Source organism: Mus caroli, unplaced genomic scaffold, assembly GCF_978045245.1.
Source record: "Mus caroli unplaced genomic scaffold, Mus_caroli_1 scaffold_3, whole genome shotgun sequence".
Lineage (NCBI taxonomy): Eukaryota > Metazoa > Chordata > Mammalia > Rodentia > Muridae > Mus > Mus caroli.
The window spans coordinates 142,861,028-142,874,937 of record NW_028227258.1 but is presented as its reverse complement, the minus strand read 5'-3'; the positions used below and the strand labels follow the sequence as shown (position 1 = coordinate 142,874,937).

Below are 13,910 nucleotides of genomic sequence, written 5' to 3'. Positions count from 1 at the left end.
GGCTTATTTCATGAAATTCTCTTATCTCATAAGAGAAAACTTATTAATCAAAAATAAAATTTTACTTTCCAACTCCAAACCTTTTTGAGCATCACATTGATATTTAAAAAATAAGGTCTGTAAAGAAATGTTCAACATCCTTAGTCATCAAGGAAATGCAAATCAAAATAACCCTGAGATTCCACCTCACACCAGTCAGAAAGGCTAAGATAAAAAAACTCAGGTGACAACAGATGCTGGCTAGGATGTGGATTAAGAGGCACACACCTCCATTGTTGGTGGGATTGCAGGCTGGTACAACCACTCTGGAAATGAGTTTGGACATAGTACTACCAGAGGATCCCGCAATACCTCTCCTGGACATATATCCAGAAGATGTCCCAACCGGTAAGAAGGACACATGCTCCACCATGTTCATAGCAGCCATATTTATAATAGCCAGAAGCTGGAAAGAACCCAGATGTCCCTCAACAGAGGAATGGATACAGAAAATGTGGTACATTTACACAATGGAGTACTGTTCAGCTATTAGAAACAATGACTTCATGAAATTCTTAGACAAATGGATGGAACTAGAAAATACCATCCTGAGTGAGGTAACCCAATCACAAAAGAGCACACATGGTATGCACTCACTGATAAGTGGACATTAGCCCAGAAGCTCAAAATACCCAAGATGCAATTCATAGACCACATGAAGCTCAAGAAGGAAGATCAAAGTATGGACTCTTCAGTCCTCCTTAGAAGGGGGAACAAAATACCCATGAGAGGAGTTACAGAAACAAAGTGTGGAGCAGAGAATGAAGGAAAGGCCATCCAGAGACTGCCCCACTTGGGGATCCATTCCATATACAGTCACCAAACCCAGACACTACTATGGATACCAACAAGTCCTTGCTGATAGGAGTTTGATATAGCTGTCTCCTGAGGGGTTCTACCAGTGCCTGACAAATACAGAGGTTGATGCTCTGAGCCAACCATTGGACTGAGGGTCCCCAATGAGGAACTAGAGAAAGAACCCAAGGAACTGAATGGGTTTGCAGCCCCATAGGAGGAACAACAATATGAACCAACCAGTATACCCAGAGGACCCAGTACACCCAGTAGTCCCAGGGACTAAACCACCAACCGAAGAGTACACATGGAGGGACCCATGGCTCCAGCTGCATATTTAGCAGAGGATGGCCTAGTTGGTCATCAATGGGAGGAGAGGCCCTTGGTCCTGTGAAGGTTCTATGCCCCAGTATAGGGGAATGCCAGGGCTAGGAAGCAGGAGTGGGTGGGTTGGTGAGCAGGGGCAGCGGGGAGAGGATAGGAGGTTTTTAGAGGGGAAACCAGGAAAGGGGATAGCATTTGAAATGTAAATAAAGAAATCATCTAATAAAAAAAAAAATGAAAAAAAATTTGGACATTGAAGCAGTTCAAAACTTGAATTTTTAGTTCAAGGGCATTTAGCCTTACAAGCAATGTGAATAACTGTTTGTCAATATTAACAACCTCAACAAAATGTAAACATTATTACAAAGACATAAACAATCAAAACTTACTAAAAAAAGGGGGGGGGAGGGTAAGATAAATAGATCTAATAAAGCATGTAAAGAGATTCAATTAATGGTCAAAAAAACTGTCCACAAAGCAAAGTCCAGAGCCAAATGATTTCAATAAAATGTACAAATATGGGGCTGGAGCATAGATGGCTCAACGGTTAACAGTATACACAGTCAACGTTGCACAATAAAAGACCACTTAAAACTGGACAAAGAACAAGGAGGAAATGAGTATTTCCCTCAAATATAAATCTGAAGTGAAAGATATAAATCAACCCCAATTTAACCACTAAAGCAATGACCAATACACGTCTAAAATGTTGCTCCACACCACTAGTTATCAGGAGACTATAGATCAAAACCATTAAACCTCAAATCTACTAGAGGATGTGGAAACACTAGGCCCTCGCACAATGCTGGTTGAAATATAATACTGTGCGGCCACTGTGAACAATCCGATGGTTCATGAAAAAAGTTAAGCTTACATACAATTACCATGTCTGAGCAATGCCACTAGGTATACACCCAAGAAGACGCTGACACCGTGCTTTAAAAGAAGTTATAACAGACAGGCTCTTTTCAGGTCTCTAAGAGCCAATATGTAGAAACACAGCAAAGTAGTACTGCAGACCACTCGATGGAATACATATGAAGTGATGCTCACATCCATGATACTGATGAGCCCTGAAAAGTCATGCTAACCACAGAGCCTTTTAACACCTACAGGACCCTATCTCCTTTCTGACTTTCCTAAGTTATACCTCATCTACATAAATCATGCACAGCTCTAATTAGACCTATTTACAAGTCTTACATTTCTGTCAGTTCAGATGTTTCATTACACATTCTTTAAGTCCTACTATTACAGTTAAAACTGCTATATATGCTGATTAACCAATATCTTTAGCATAAGATGACCTTTTTTGTCTTAAGTATAAACTATTAATATTGCAAATTTTTCTTAGAACGTGTTAGCAAGTGACTGCAAAGAACATGTTTGGTGATGCCATTTCTCATTGTTGTCCTATGAACCACATCTACAAGTCTTACCGTATCATCGAGACCATCTATGTGCAAAACTACTGTTTTGGCCCGTTTATTTGTAGTTCCCAAAAAAAACTGAGCTTTCCTTCTACGGGAATTCATTTCATTAAAACTATCACCATCAGCCAGATTGGAGGATTGAAGGATGTCATAGATTTCTGAGGCCAGAAGTTTTGTTTCTCCTGGAGTTGTAGTCCTTGAAAAAAAAAAAAAAAAGCATAAAGTTACTTTTACTGGTTTTATAATTGTACTTCTTAATTTTGATGAGTTTTACTTCATTCAGCCTGATACCTTGTTCAATTAAAAAGAAACACCAATGAGTCTTAGAATCACCAATAATGGGAACTGGTGATACAGTTCAGATGTCAGAGTGCGGGGCTAACACGTATAGAGCTCTGTATTCAGTTTCTAGCAGCATCACATTAACAGCGTACACCTGACTCCTGCTACAGTAACCACGTGCAGGAGAAGGAGGAAGCAAGTTCAAGGTCTTCCTTGGCTACACAAGTTTGATACCAATCTATAATACAAGATTCTGATTCAACAAATGAAAAGGAAAGAATAAGAATCATCAATAAATGTAGAAAAAGCATTTAGCCTATAAGATCTCCCTTCAACTTTTTTTTTTTTAAGAGTTATTTATTTATTATATGTAAGTACACTGTAGCTGTCTCCAGACACTCCAGAAGAGGGTGCCAGATCTCGTTACGGATGGTTGTGAGCCACCATGTGGTTGCTGGGATTTGAACTCTGGACCTTCAGAAGAGCAGTCGGGTGCTCTTACCCACTGAGCCATCTCACCAGCCCTCAACTTTTTTTAAAGGTTTATTTATTTATTTAATGAGTACACTGTAGCTGTCTTCAGACACACCAAAAGAGCGCATCAGATCCCATTACAGATGGTTGTGAGCCACCATGTGATTACTGGGAATTGAACTCAGAACCTCTGGAAGAGCAGTCAGTGCTCTTAACTGCTGAGCCATCTCTCCAGCCACTCCCTTCAACTTTTTACACAGTCCAGGCTAACTTTCTCTCCCTCATTCTGATGGTTGTGATTAAAATGGCCCCCACAGACTCATAAAGAGTGGCACAATTAGGAGTGTGGCCTTGTTAGAGAAAGTATTTCACTGGTGGGTGGGTTTTGAGGTATGGAATGCTCAAGGCAGACCCAGTGTCACTCTCTCTTCCTCCTGATCCTCATTTAGAACTCTTAGCTACCTCTCCAGCACAATCTCCTAGTTTCATTAAAAACATGACTGAGATTCATAATCGATCCTAGCGCGGCACAAAACTACATTTAATTGAAATCATTAACTAGGAAACCAAGTAACAAGATCAAGTTACCAAATTTCTTTGGACCACTACTACCACAATTCTTGTTCAAATCATCTTTCGTTTATTGGTTCAGGTAGCTTAAGCTATTTTTAAAGTTGAACTGTAGAGGCAGAGAGCTGAAGTACAAATAATTTTCAATGTTTGAAAAAGGTCCAAAGAGATGGAAACTGCTGGCAAGCACATTAACAATGCCATTTCAAGAAATATTAGCAGGGTCAGGAAGAGAGCTCAGTAGGAAAAGTATGTGCCATGCGAGAGTAAGAAAAGGAGTTTGGATGCCCCATGCCCAAAGAGATTTCAGGTAGCAGCAGAGTTCACCTGTGATGGTCTGCCTGTAATCCTAACACTACGCAGGCAGACTAACTAGGCTAACTAGACTACCTATATTAACACACCATTCAAACACAAATGCTTCAAAGGCTTACTTTAGTGAACAGAGGTAACTTTTCCCAAGCTTGAAGGGCAGAAAAACAAACAAAACATGAAAGGAAACCTTCAAATACTAAGATCTACAGAAGCCAAAGGAACTGCAATGTCTTTCTGCCTCTTCTAGTTATCAATCCTTATTTCTACTATTAAAAGGATTGTGGGACCAAATTAAAATGGGTAATAAATATTTTACTAGTAGTAGAGCAAAGAATCACCATACAGTGAGGTAATTCAGCAGTTAAAGGTGCTTAACTCAAGCTATCCTCTCACTTCTACAACCAAGCACATACTCATATAAAATGGATGGGTGGATGGATGGATGGATGGATGGGTGGGTGTGTGGGTGGATGGGTGGGTAGATGGGTGGATGAATGGGTGGATGGGTGGATGGGTGGGTAGATGGGTGGATGAATGGATGGATGGGTGGATGGGTGGGTAGATGGGTAGATGAATGGGTGGATGGGTGGGTGGGTAGATGGGTAGATGAATGGGTGGATGGGTGGGTGGATGGATGGGTGGGTGGGTGGGTGGATGGATGGATGGGTGGGTGGGTGGATAGATGGGTGGGTGAGTGGGTGGATGGATGAATGGGTGGATGGATGAATGGGTGGATGGGTGGGTGGATGGGTAGGTAGATGGACAGAGGAAAACAAGATAAATAAATAAAGAACTTGTTGTTCTTCTACAGTCAATATAGCAAGTATAGCAGCTTTAGAACCACCATAAATCTGAGGGGCAGGGGATGCTGTTGCCAAGCAGCCCCTAGTAAGATCTGTCATTTCTGCTTAGTGCAGGACTACTGTAAAACACTTTGGTTTGCAGCTGCCCACTGGGATGGCTGTTGGGTCTATACTGTAACCAGAAACTGCATCCTTTCTTGTTGAATGTGTACTGTAATCTGGAGTATGCCCAACCCAGTTCCACCCTTCTTTATGCTTAAGACAATAACATATAACATTTCTAACTTTATCTCAGATCTTCTTCCTTGATGACCTACCAAGATAATGTCTTCAATTTCTCTGAGTAAACTCACAGTGGTCAGTCACTCGACCAATTTATCTTTTCCATATATATATGTATGTATGTGTGTATATATATATATATATATATATATATATATATATACACACACACACACACTCTTTTATTACATCCTTGAGCCAACAGGGTAAAAAATTACCTTTACAGGTTAAATGTACATAACCTAAACTTACTTTAAATTTTTAAAATTCAAATATATATTTTAATTTTTTCAACATTATTTTGGTTTTTAAATGTGTTTTATTATGTTTATGTGTATGGGTATTTTGTATGTATGTATGCATGTGCACTACATGCATGCAGTACCTACAGAAGCCAAAAGAGAGGTTCAGGTCCCTTAAAACTGGCATTTTGGATACTTGTGAGTGACCACGTGGGTGGGGGAAGCAAGCCCGGGTCCTCAGGACAAGCAGCCAGGTGTTGTGAACGACTGAGCCTTCTCTTGGTTTTAGAAGCAGTCTCTATAGATCAGGCTGACTTCTAACTCCTGGCAATCCTGGTTCAGCCTCTCCCGTGCTGAAGTTTCTGGTATGAATGGTAATCACACCTGGCTCTCTGCCTCTGGAGGGCTGGGAGTAAAGGTGTGTGCCGCCACCACCTAGCTTCAACACTGGTTTTAAATCTAATTTTCCACATCTTTTTTTGTACCACTTACTTTGAACTTCAATAACTATGCCTGTTTAAGGAATACACATGCCACTAATTTAAAATATACAGATATATAGAATTATATCTATCAAGTTAAATGGCTCTATCAATCAGATTCATGATAACCTCACCAAAAGAACCTTTCCGTTTCCATGACCTTGATGACGGCTCTTTGAGTAAAGCCAGGATGCTGTAGTGACAAGGACAGGGCACCACGCTTTCCTCACGCAGATCCTCGGCTATAACTAGTTGTCTGGATGTCTGTTACCAAAGCAGCTCATGGACTTTATTATAGAGCTTCACTCAGCACACAACTCTCTTACACACACACATGCACACACGCACACCAACACTCGGCTCCATTAATAAAGTGATTGACGAGCATGAATGAATTCCTGAGTTCCTACTCGTGCACCACAGAATCTAGGTACTGTGGCACACACATAGCATACCAGCCCTCTGGAAGTAAAGGCAGGAAGATTAGCAGTTCAAAATAAAACATACACACACACACACACACACACACACACTGTGTATTTTAATTTTTAGACAGTGGCCTATGAGTGAGTAATTTCTTGATATCCTTTTTTAGCCAATAGGAAATATATGGATTTTAAATCCTTAAACCATAAACTCACAAACAGCAATTAATGAACTAGATAGTTCGATGGGAAGGAATATTTGAGATACTAAATAAAGGCCATGAATACTCAGCTGTCGTCAAATTTGAACAAAAACCTGTTTCCCTGTTTCTGTCACATTAGCTGCAAATACCCTAGTATTAACTCTAAAACTTAGTAGAGAAAAGCAAATCAATTTTGAAATATTTATTAATATTCCCAAATGACAGGATGCATACCATGTCAATATCTTAAATACAATATAAACATTTATAAGGACTGTAAATACCTACCATTTATCAGTAAAGACAAAAAACAGATAGGCATGGTGGCACATACTAGCTCTCAGAAGGCAGGGGCAGCAGATGTCTGAGTTCAAGGCCAGCATGGTCTGCAGAGCTAGTTCCAGGACAGCTAGGGTTACACAGAAAACTAATATTCATTAGCAAACAATTTTTGGATATAAAACCTACAGAAGCCTATCTTCTATTAGAGTTAAATTTTCTAAATAATACCTGACGCTTAAAAAAGAAAATAAAATTTGAGTCTTGGTTCAGTTTGCACAGAGCATCGTTCAGGGACCTCAGAGGATGCTACTAACATACTGTCTGCCTGCTGGACTTACTTCTGGATGACATTCTGCAAGCTCAGCATCATCCCCAGTTCTCCCTTCATCTTTTCTCTATTTGCACGGCATTCAGCCAAGTATCGTAGCGCCTGCAAATAAAACAAGAGTTGGTTCATACATCCGAACTGCTCAAAATTAATGTCACCTATAACTTACTGCAAGACCAAGAAGAAAATAAATGTTTTTATTTTCAGCATCAACTGATTTTTAATTCTCCTTTAACTGTGTCGTTCAAAGTAACCTCCTAGGGGCTGTGAAAACTAAACGTGCTGTATGAAACGAACATCCTGACCTTCTCTGCAAGGTCAAAACTAGGCTGCCCCACTTTATCATTTCATCCTGACAAGGCCACAAGGAGCTATATTCCATTAAGTAATCTCAAAAAGTAGTTCCAATAGCCATCACTGGCCCAGGTGCTTTTGCTCATTACTTAAAATAAATTGCTGGGGACAAAGCATACAGTGAACTTTATAAAATGAACTGAGTCCTGTTTTTACTATATGACACCTTTCAAATGTATTTTAAATAGAAAACAAACAAAACAACAACACAGGCAAAGTGGCAGTGCCTGCAATCTCAGCATGAAGGAGGCTAAGGTAGGAGAGTTTGCTGTGAGTCAAAGGCTGGCCTTTACTGCATAGTAAGTCTCTGGACACCCTGGGCTACAGGAGACCCTATCTCAAAACATCGGAGTAAGTAAAAAGAAAATTACGAGATGAACTAGTGGCCACATGCTGAGTTAGGCTAACTTTTTCAAGTTTTCAGGTTCTTTTTCTCTCACAGTGAGCACGTTTTTGTCTCTGTTTCCCTCACGTGCTGCTTTTTTGAGGTTTGGCTGTTTCCCTTCACACCTAAATATTGCTATCATTCCCAGCCTTCATCACCATCATTCACAGCTATCTCGGCCTAGTTAGCATTCATATTTCCACTGAGCCTTTGCCTTTCAGGTAAAAAAATGATACGTGGCCCACCCGCTGAGGTGCCACTATGATGTCCAAGTGTGTGGTGGAGAGATGAGAGAAAGAGAAGTGGAATGCTTTGAGCACTGCAGAGAGAGATGGGTGGTGAGAAGCAGCATGATGGGAGAGTAGCTTGTACCCCCACCCGGGGCCATGGTGAAGTCCTGGCCCTGCTGCCACTGAGGATTATATCTGGGTCTGTGGCCCTGCAGCAGCAACAGTCTGTGTTGATGTCCATGGATATCCCTGGTCTGGGCTGCTCCCGGGGACCAGGCTGATGTCCAAGGGCTGAGCAGAACTGGCCTAGTCTCTCACTGGCTGCGGCACTCAGGAGAGCTGGTCCCCCACCTCTCGCAGCACAGTAGAGTTGGCCCTAAGGGTATGAGGACAGGAGAGCTGGCTCCTTGCCCTCTCCATCAGTGCCCTGCACCTCTCCCTGGGAGTACAGTAGAGCTGATCCTATTAGCAGGGGATCAAGTGAGCTGGCCCTGAGGGCATGAGAGGGGAAATGGCCTTGGCCCTTGGGTGAGCTAGCCAGGACACTGCTGGATAGCTGATCTGGTGGAGTGGGTGCATGGGGAAGAGTTGCTGACCAACTGAGCTACCACCCAGGCCTACTCCAACTACATCTACTTGTCTATGAACTGCAGTGCATAAAGGCAGAGATCCAAAGATACAGAACCTCCATGGCAGAGGGCAACAACTGAATATCCAAGAGGAGTCCCAGTGAGGTTCTAGTGCTGACAGGGTATCAGAAACCAGAAGCCTCAAACCAGACCAGTGAATCATTACAATGAACTTTTGCAAGTAAAGATGTTGGGATGAAAGGGTACACTGCGATACACTGCAGCTTCCAGAGATTTCCAGAGCTTTCCAGAGCTTTCCAGAGAGGAAGGGAGTACTGTTTAAGTATTAATCTGTATATTCAAAGCATAAAAGACCACAAGGTGAGGGAATAATCCCACCAGAAACTCAAAAAAACAGACCCTGAGCTCAGGGTAGAGTGCCGGTGGTTTGGGATGATATAGCGGGCATAAGGGATTAGTGCCTACAGGACAGCATACTCAAACATAAGTGGTGGACAGAGACACTGGAAAGGGGAAAGACTTTCACTAAAAATTAAAAATAAAAACCTTCAAAACAACAACGGATGACAATTTCAACACGGAGAAAAACATGGAGATTTAAACCCACAGATCCGAGAAATTAAAAATCCCAAGTAAAATAATGAAAATACATCAAAATCTGTAATACATAGATCAATCATTTCCTGGAAAACATCATAGATAAAGTCACAAAAAACATTATCAGGATGGCATTTACTCATTATCAGTGTGTAAAAGGGGTTGCCATGGAAACCTGATAGCCTGAAGTCAGTCTCCAGAATATATGGGAGAAGGAGAAAACCCAATCTTGAAAGCTGTCCTCTGACCTCCACAAATGAACCCTCTCTGTCTCTGTCTCTGTCTCACACACAAGAGTGTGCGCGCACACACACACACACACACACACACACACACACACGTACAGAAGCATAAAAAATGCTCAAAACAAGTCCACCACTTTATTAGAAATCACCTAAGTTGGCAGCCTGATATGGTAGCTTACTCCTGTATCCCCAGCACACTGAGGCTGAGATAGACAGATTGCCCAGGCAAGCATGATTTACATAGTAATTTCTAAGCCAGCCTGGACTATAAGAGTGAGACCTTATCTGAAAAAACAAAACAAACAAAAAACAACAAAAGCCATAAGCCACTAGACAAACAGCAGCAATATTTTTTAAGTATAGGGAAACAATAACAAACCTATACTGCAAATGTTAATTAAAAGAAAGTTCCTCAGGCAGGAAAATAAAAAAGATGTTGGTACAAATCTCAGTCTATGTTTAAGAATAAAGAATACTAGAAAGGGGAAAGATAACAATAAATATAAACGACAGCTGAACTTGAATATGGTGGCTCATACCTCCAACTCTTAGCTCTGGGAAAAGTGAACAAGGGAGGTTACTAGTTGAAGGCAAGGCCTGGCACAGTGGCACATGCCTTGAAGGCAAAGGAAGGCAGATCTTTGTGAGCTCAAGGCCAGCCTGGTCTACAAGGTTACGGTCCAGGCCAGCCAGGGATAAATGAGACCCTGTCTCCAAACAAAACCAAAGTTGGAGACAAGCTTGGACTACAGGGCAACAGCACTCCAATTCCTATTCCTCCCTCACCGCAAATCCTCCAAACTTTCAAGAGGCATAATAACTGAAACTGGGTGTGGTAACACAAGCCTGTAATCCCAGCATCAGAAAGACAGAGGCAGGCAGGTCTCAAGTGAGGGTCAGCGTAGACAGAAACAAACTGAAAAAACAACCATATTTTACATTTTTAAATATATTTTAGAGCTAACTAAATGCTTTAGCTAGGTGCTTGCTTAGAATGTATGGGGTTCTAGTTCAATCCTGAGTATCACACACACAGACTGAAAGAACACATTGTTTAAAGCAGTATGTAGCATGTATGCCTTAGAAACAAAGACGAAGTATGATATATGATGAAAATAACACAATGATGGGAGAAAAGGGAATACAAGACACACAGGTAGAAGCTAATGCTGACAAGGAAGCCATGAACCAGTTTTCCTATTTAATATCAATGCCTAAGGTGAAGACGAATGATGTCTATATGGTCCATTAAGATGTAGCACATTGTTGTGTGATTCTCACATCATATATAAATAAGGCATATGATCAGGTTAAACATGGACAAGTAAATTGAAAATGCATATTATAAAACTGGGAGTGACCACTGAACTAAATAAAGTTCTGAAGTTATGCTATGAAAGGGCAACTACTAAAATGTGCACGTGCTTGCCACCCTGGTTAGACCTTTGGCCCACTGGCCTCTAAGCTTCACTGGTTCCAGCCTTCTCTTCCAACTCCCTTTCTACTCAGGCCTATCATCCCACCATTTATCAACTCCTGCCATGATCCTATTCTAAGTACCTTACAGCCATTCTGCCCAACTTACCTGGCCAAGTACCAACCCTGGATAAATCCAGCTATTAGGCTATCAGAGCCTATAGCAGGCCTGAAGTGGGAAGAAAAGTAGTTTAATAATCCAGCCACAGGACCATACTAATCCAGTACTACTGCACTAAGCAGCTCTCAACATTGATGAGCAATTTTACCCTCCCCCACAGTAAACAGCTTATTCTAATTTCTATACTTAGGAAATTCTCCTCAAAAAAATTACCTACTCCAGCCAGCTGTGACGGCATCACACCTGTAATCCCAAACTAAGAAAGGTGAGACAGACGGGTTTCATAGAGCAGGAGGGGTTGAGCCAGCTTGTACCCCCATTCTGAAGTCGGTGCTCTTTCAGGAAAGTCTGCCTAAACTAATTGTGGGGAGAGTAGACCCATCCCTAGGCCTCTGTTCAGTTGCTTCACCACATGTTCTCATCTCCTGAACTCATGAACTAAGCTGCTCTTGGTATGCCTTCCCCATGAACTACTCAAAAGAAACCTTTCCTCCCTTACGTTGTTTCTGTCTGTTATTTGATCAAAACAACTTATCTCATGTGACCCAGGCCGGCCTTTAATTCCCAACTCTCCTGCCTCCACCTTTGATGTGCAAAGTTTACCAACACAGACCCATCTCTTATAGACATATGGAGCATACCTCTGTATAAAGACAACGTGTGGTGACCCCGTGTACCCATCATTCAGCATCAGGCACTGGACAATCTGGTTTCACCTCTCTCCTGTCATAACTGATCTACTTCACTACATCTCTAAGAAATTTAGTTTTTTTGTTGTTGTTTTGGGTCTTGAGATGTTCTCATGTTATATACCTGGCCAGCTTGGAACTAACCTGCCCCTGCCTCCCACATGCTGGGATTAAAGGTGTGTGACACCATGCTCAGGAAGAAATTAGCTTTTAATTATCTTAAGAAAATCCTACAAATGACTTTTTTAAAAAGTAACAACCTTTTCTTCAAGTCTCAACACATTTTTATTGCCTAGTTACTAATGCCACAATAGCAAGGTGTTTTGTTTTGCTTTGACTGAGTCTCACTATATATCTCTAACTGGCCTAGAACTCACTATGGAGACCATGCTGGTCTCAAACTCAAGAGATGCCCAACTCTGCCTTTTTTAGGAGTCAGGATTAAAGGTCTGTGCCACTACACATGAGAACATTAACACCACACATTAAAACATTAATTTTTTTAATTTGACTTTTACATTATTCAATTTGTGTGCATGCCCCTGCACCAGAACAGACTGCCTGGAAGTCATGAGACAACTAGCAGAGGTTTGCTCTCTCCTTCCAACATGTAGGTTCTAGACATCAATTCAGGACATCAGGCTCGGTCGGTCACAAGCACTTTTACCAGCCACTGAGATATCTTATTAGCTGCAAAAACTTTACATTTTTAAAAACTGTTTTCTCTTACATACAAGGGTATTTTGCTTATATGTATACCTGTGTACTATAAACTAAGGTACTCTGTAAGAATAGTCTGAGCTCTTAACTGCTGAATCTAACTAGCCTTCATAATGACTTTTTAATGTCATTTACCATATGCTGCACATTCTCTTCCAGTCACTTAAAAGTTGTTTATGATGAATTCATTTAAACCAGGATATAAGTCAGGTCTACAAATAACATTTGACTGATTCATCTCTTAAATAAAATGTATAAGGTAACTATCTGTAACGGGAGGCTCTGAGGTTAAAGTCCTGATCTCCAATTGGTTCTTGATTTGTCAGTAAAGAAGGCCAGGGGCCAATTACTGGGTGGAAAGTACAGGTAGGACTTCTAGGTTCCAGGAGGAAAAGATGCAAGGAAGAGGAGTTTTTCTGCCATGCTTTGGAGGAAGAAGAACACAACAATTATGTAAGGCCTCAAGGAGAGCTAGGGTCTGCAGCCTCTGCTGCAGGCAGGTGGCCAAGGATATCTGGCAGGGCCAGGTGGGACTAGCCACTAAGTTTAGGGCAGGTTTGGAAAGATGGAGATAATAAATTGGTAAGGGCACACTTATCCAGGCAGGAAATATCTGCGCCCACCAATTATGTCAAGAAGGTAATTTTAAAGGAATTAACTGTGTGTGTGTGTGTGTGTGTGTGTGTGTGTTTTATCCGAAGAGAGGATTCAAGAGTCTCAGGAGTGGGTTGGTAGTGCGGTCGCCTCCTGAAACCACAGGCGGGTAGTACAAAAGGGAAGCCAGGAGGGGCTAGTAGCTCGGGCAACCCCGGCAAAGGCGATAGGTTTTTAAAAGCACACAGAACTATCATCACCCTCTTCCCAGCTGCCTGTCCTCTTTGTATTACTTACCACCGAAGGCACCACGTTTTATGTCACTCAGAAACTCCTCCATTCTGGATCTGTCTGTCTTGTTGCTCTTTAACATGTTTCCCTAGCCTCCATGTTTCCTGTAATTCCTTTTGAATTGTCAGCTTTTATCTGCATATTTTCTCTTTCCTTATCTGTCCTCCTTACCTTAAAGTGTCGTGCCCATCAACTAGTAAATGGATAAACAAAAACGAAACAGTGTATGTCTACGCAATGATTCCATTGTTCTCAGACATGAAAGGAACATAGCGCTGAGACTTGTTGAATATAGGTATCTGTTCCAACACAATATAAACAAAAGAAATGCCACCAAGT

The 13,910-nt window shown here is 41.5% G+C and overlaps 1 protein-coding gene across 3 annotated transcripts in view; it reads right to left on the bottom strand.

Moving 5' to 3' along the window:
- The window catches only part of Armc1 (armadillo repeat containing 1), a 30,079-nt gene that overhangs the window by 9,291 nt on the left and 6,878 nt on the right, over positions 1-13,910 (bottom strand). For all 3 annotated transcript variants that reach the window (XM_021157671.2, XM_085836011.1, XM_029475277.2), the window contains exons 3-4: positions 7,290-7,381; positions 2,598-2,787 (exon numbers count right to left, since the gene is read on the bottom strand). In XM_021157671.2, the coding sequence (XP_021013330.1) occupies positions 2,598-2,787; positions 7,290-7,381 (282 nt within the window). The remainder of the gene's footprint in view (positions 1-2,597; positions 2,788-7,289; positions 7,382-13,910) is intronic.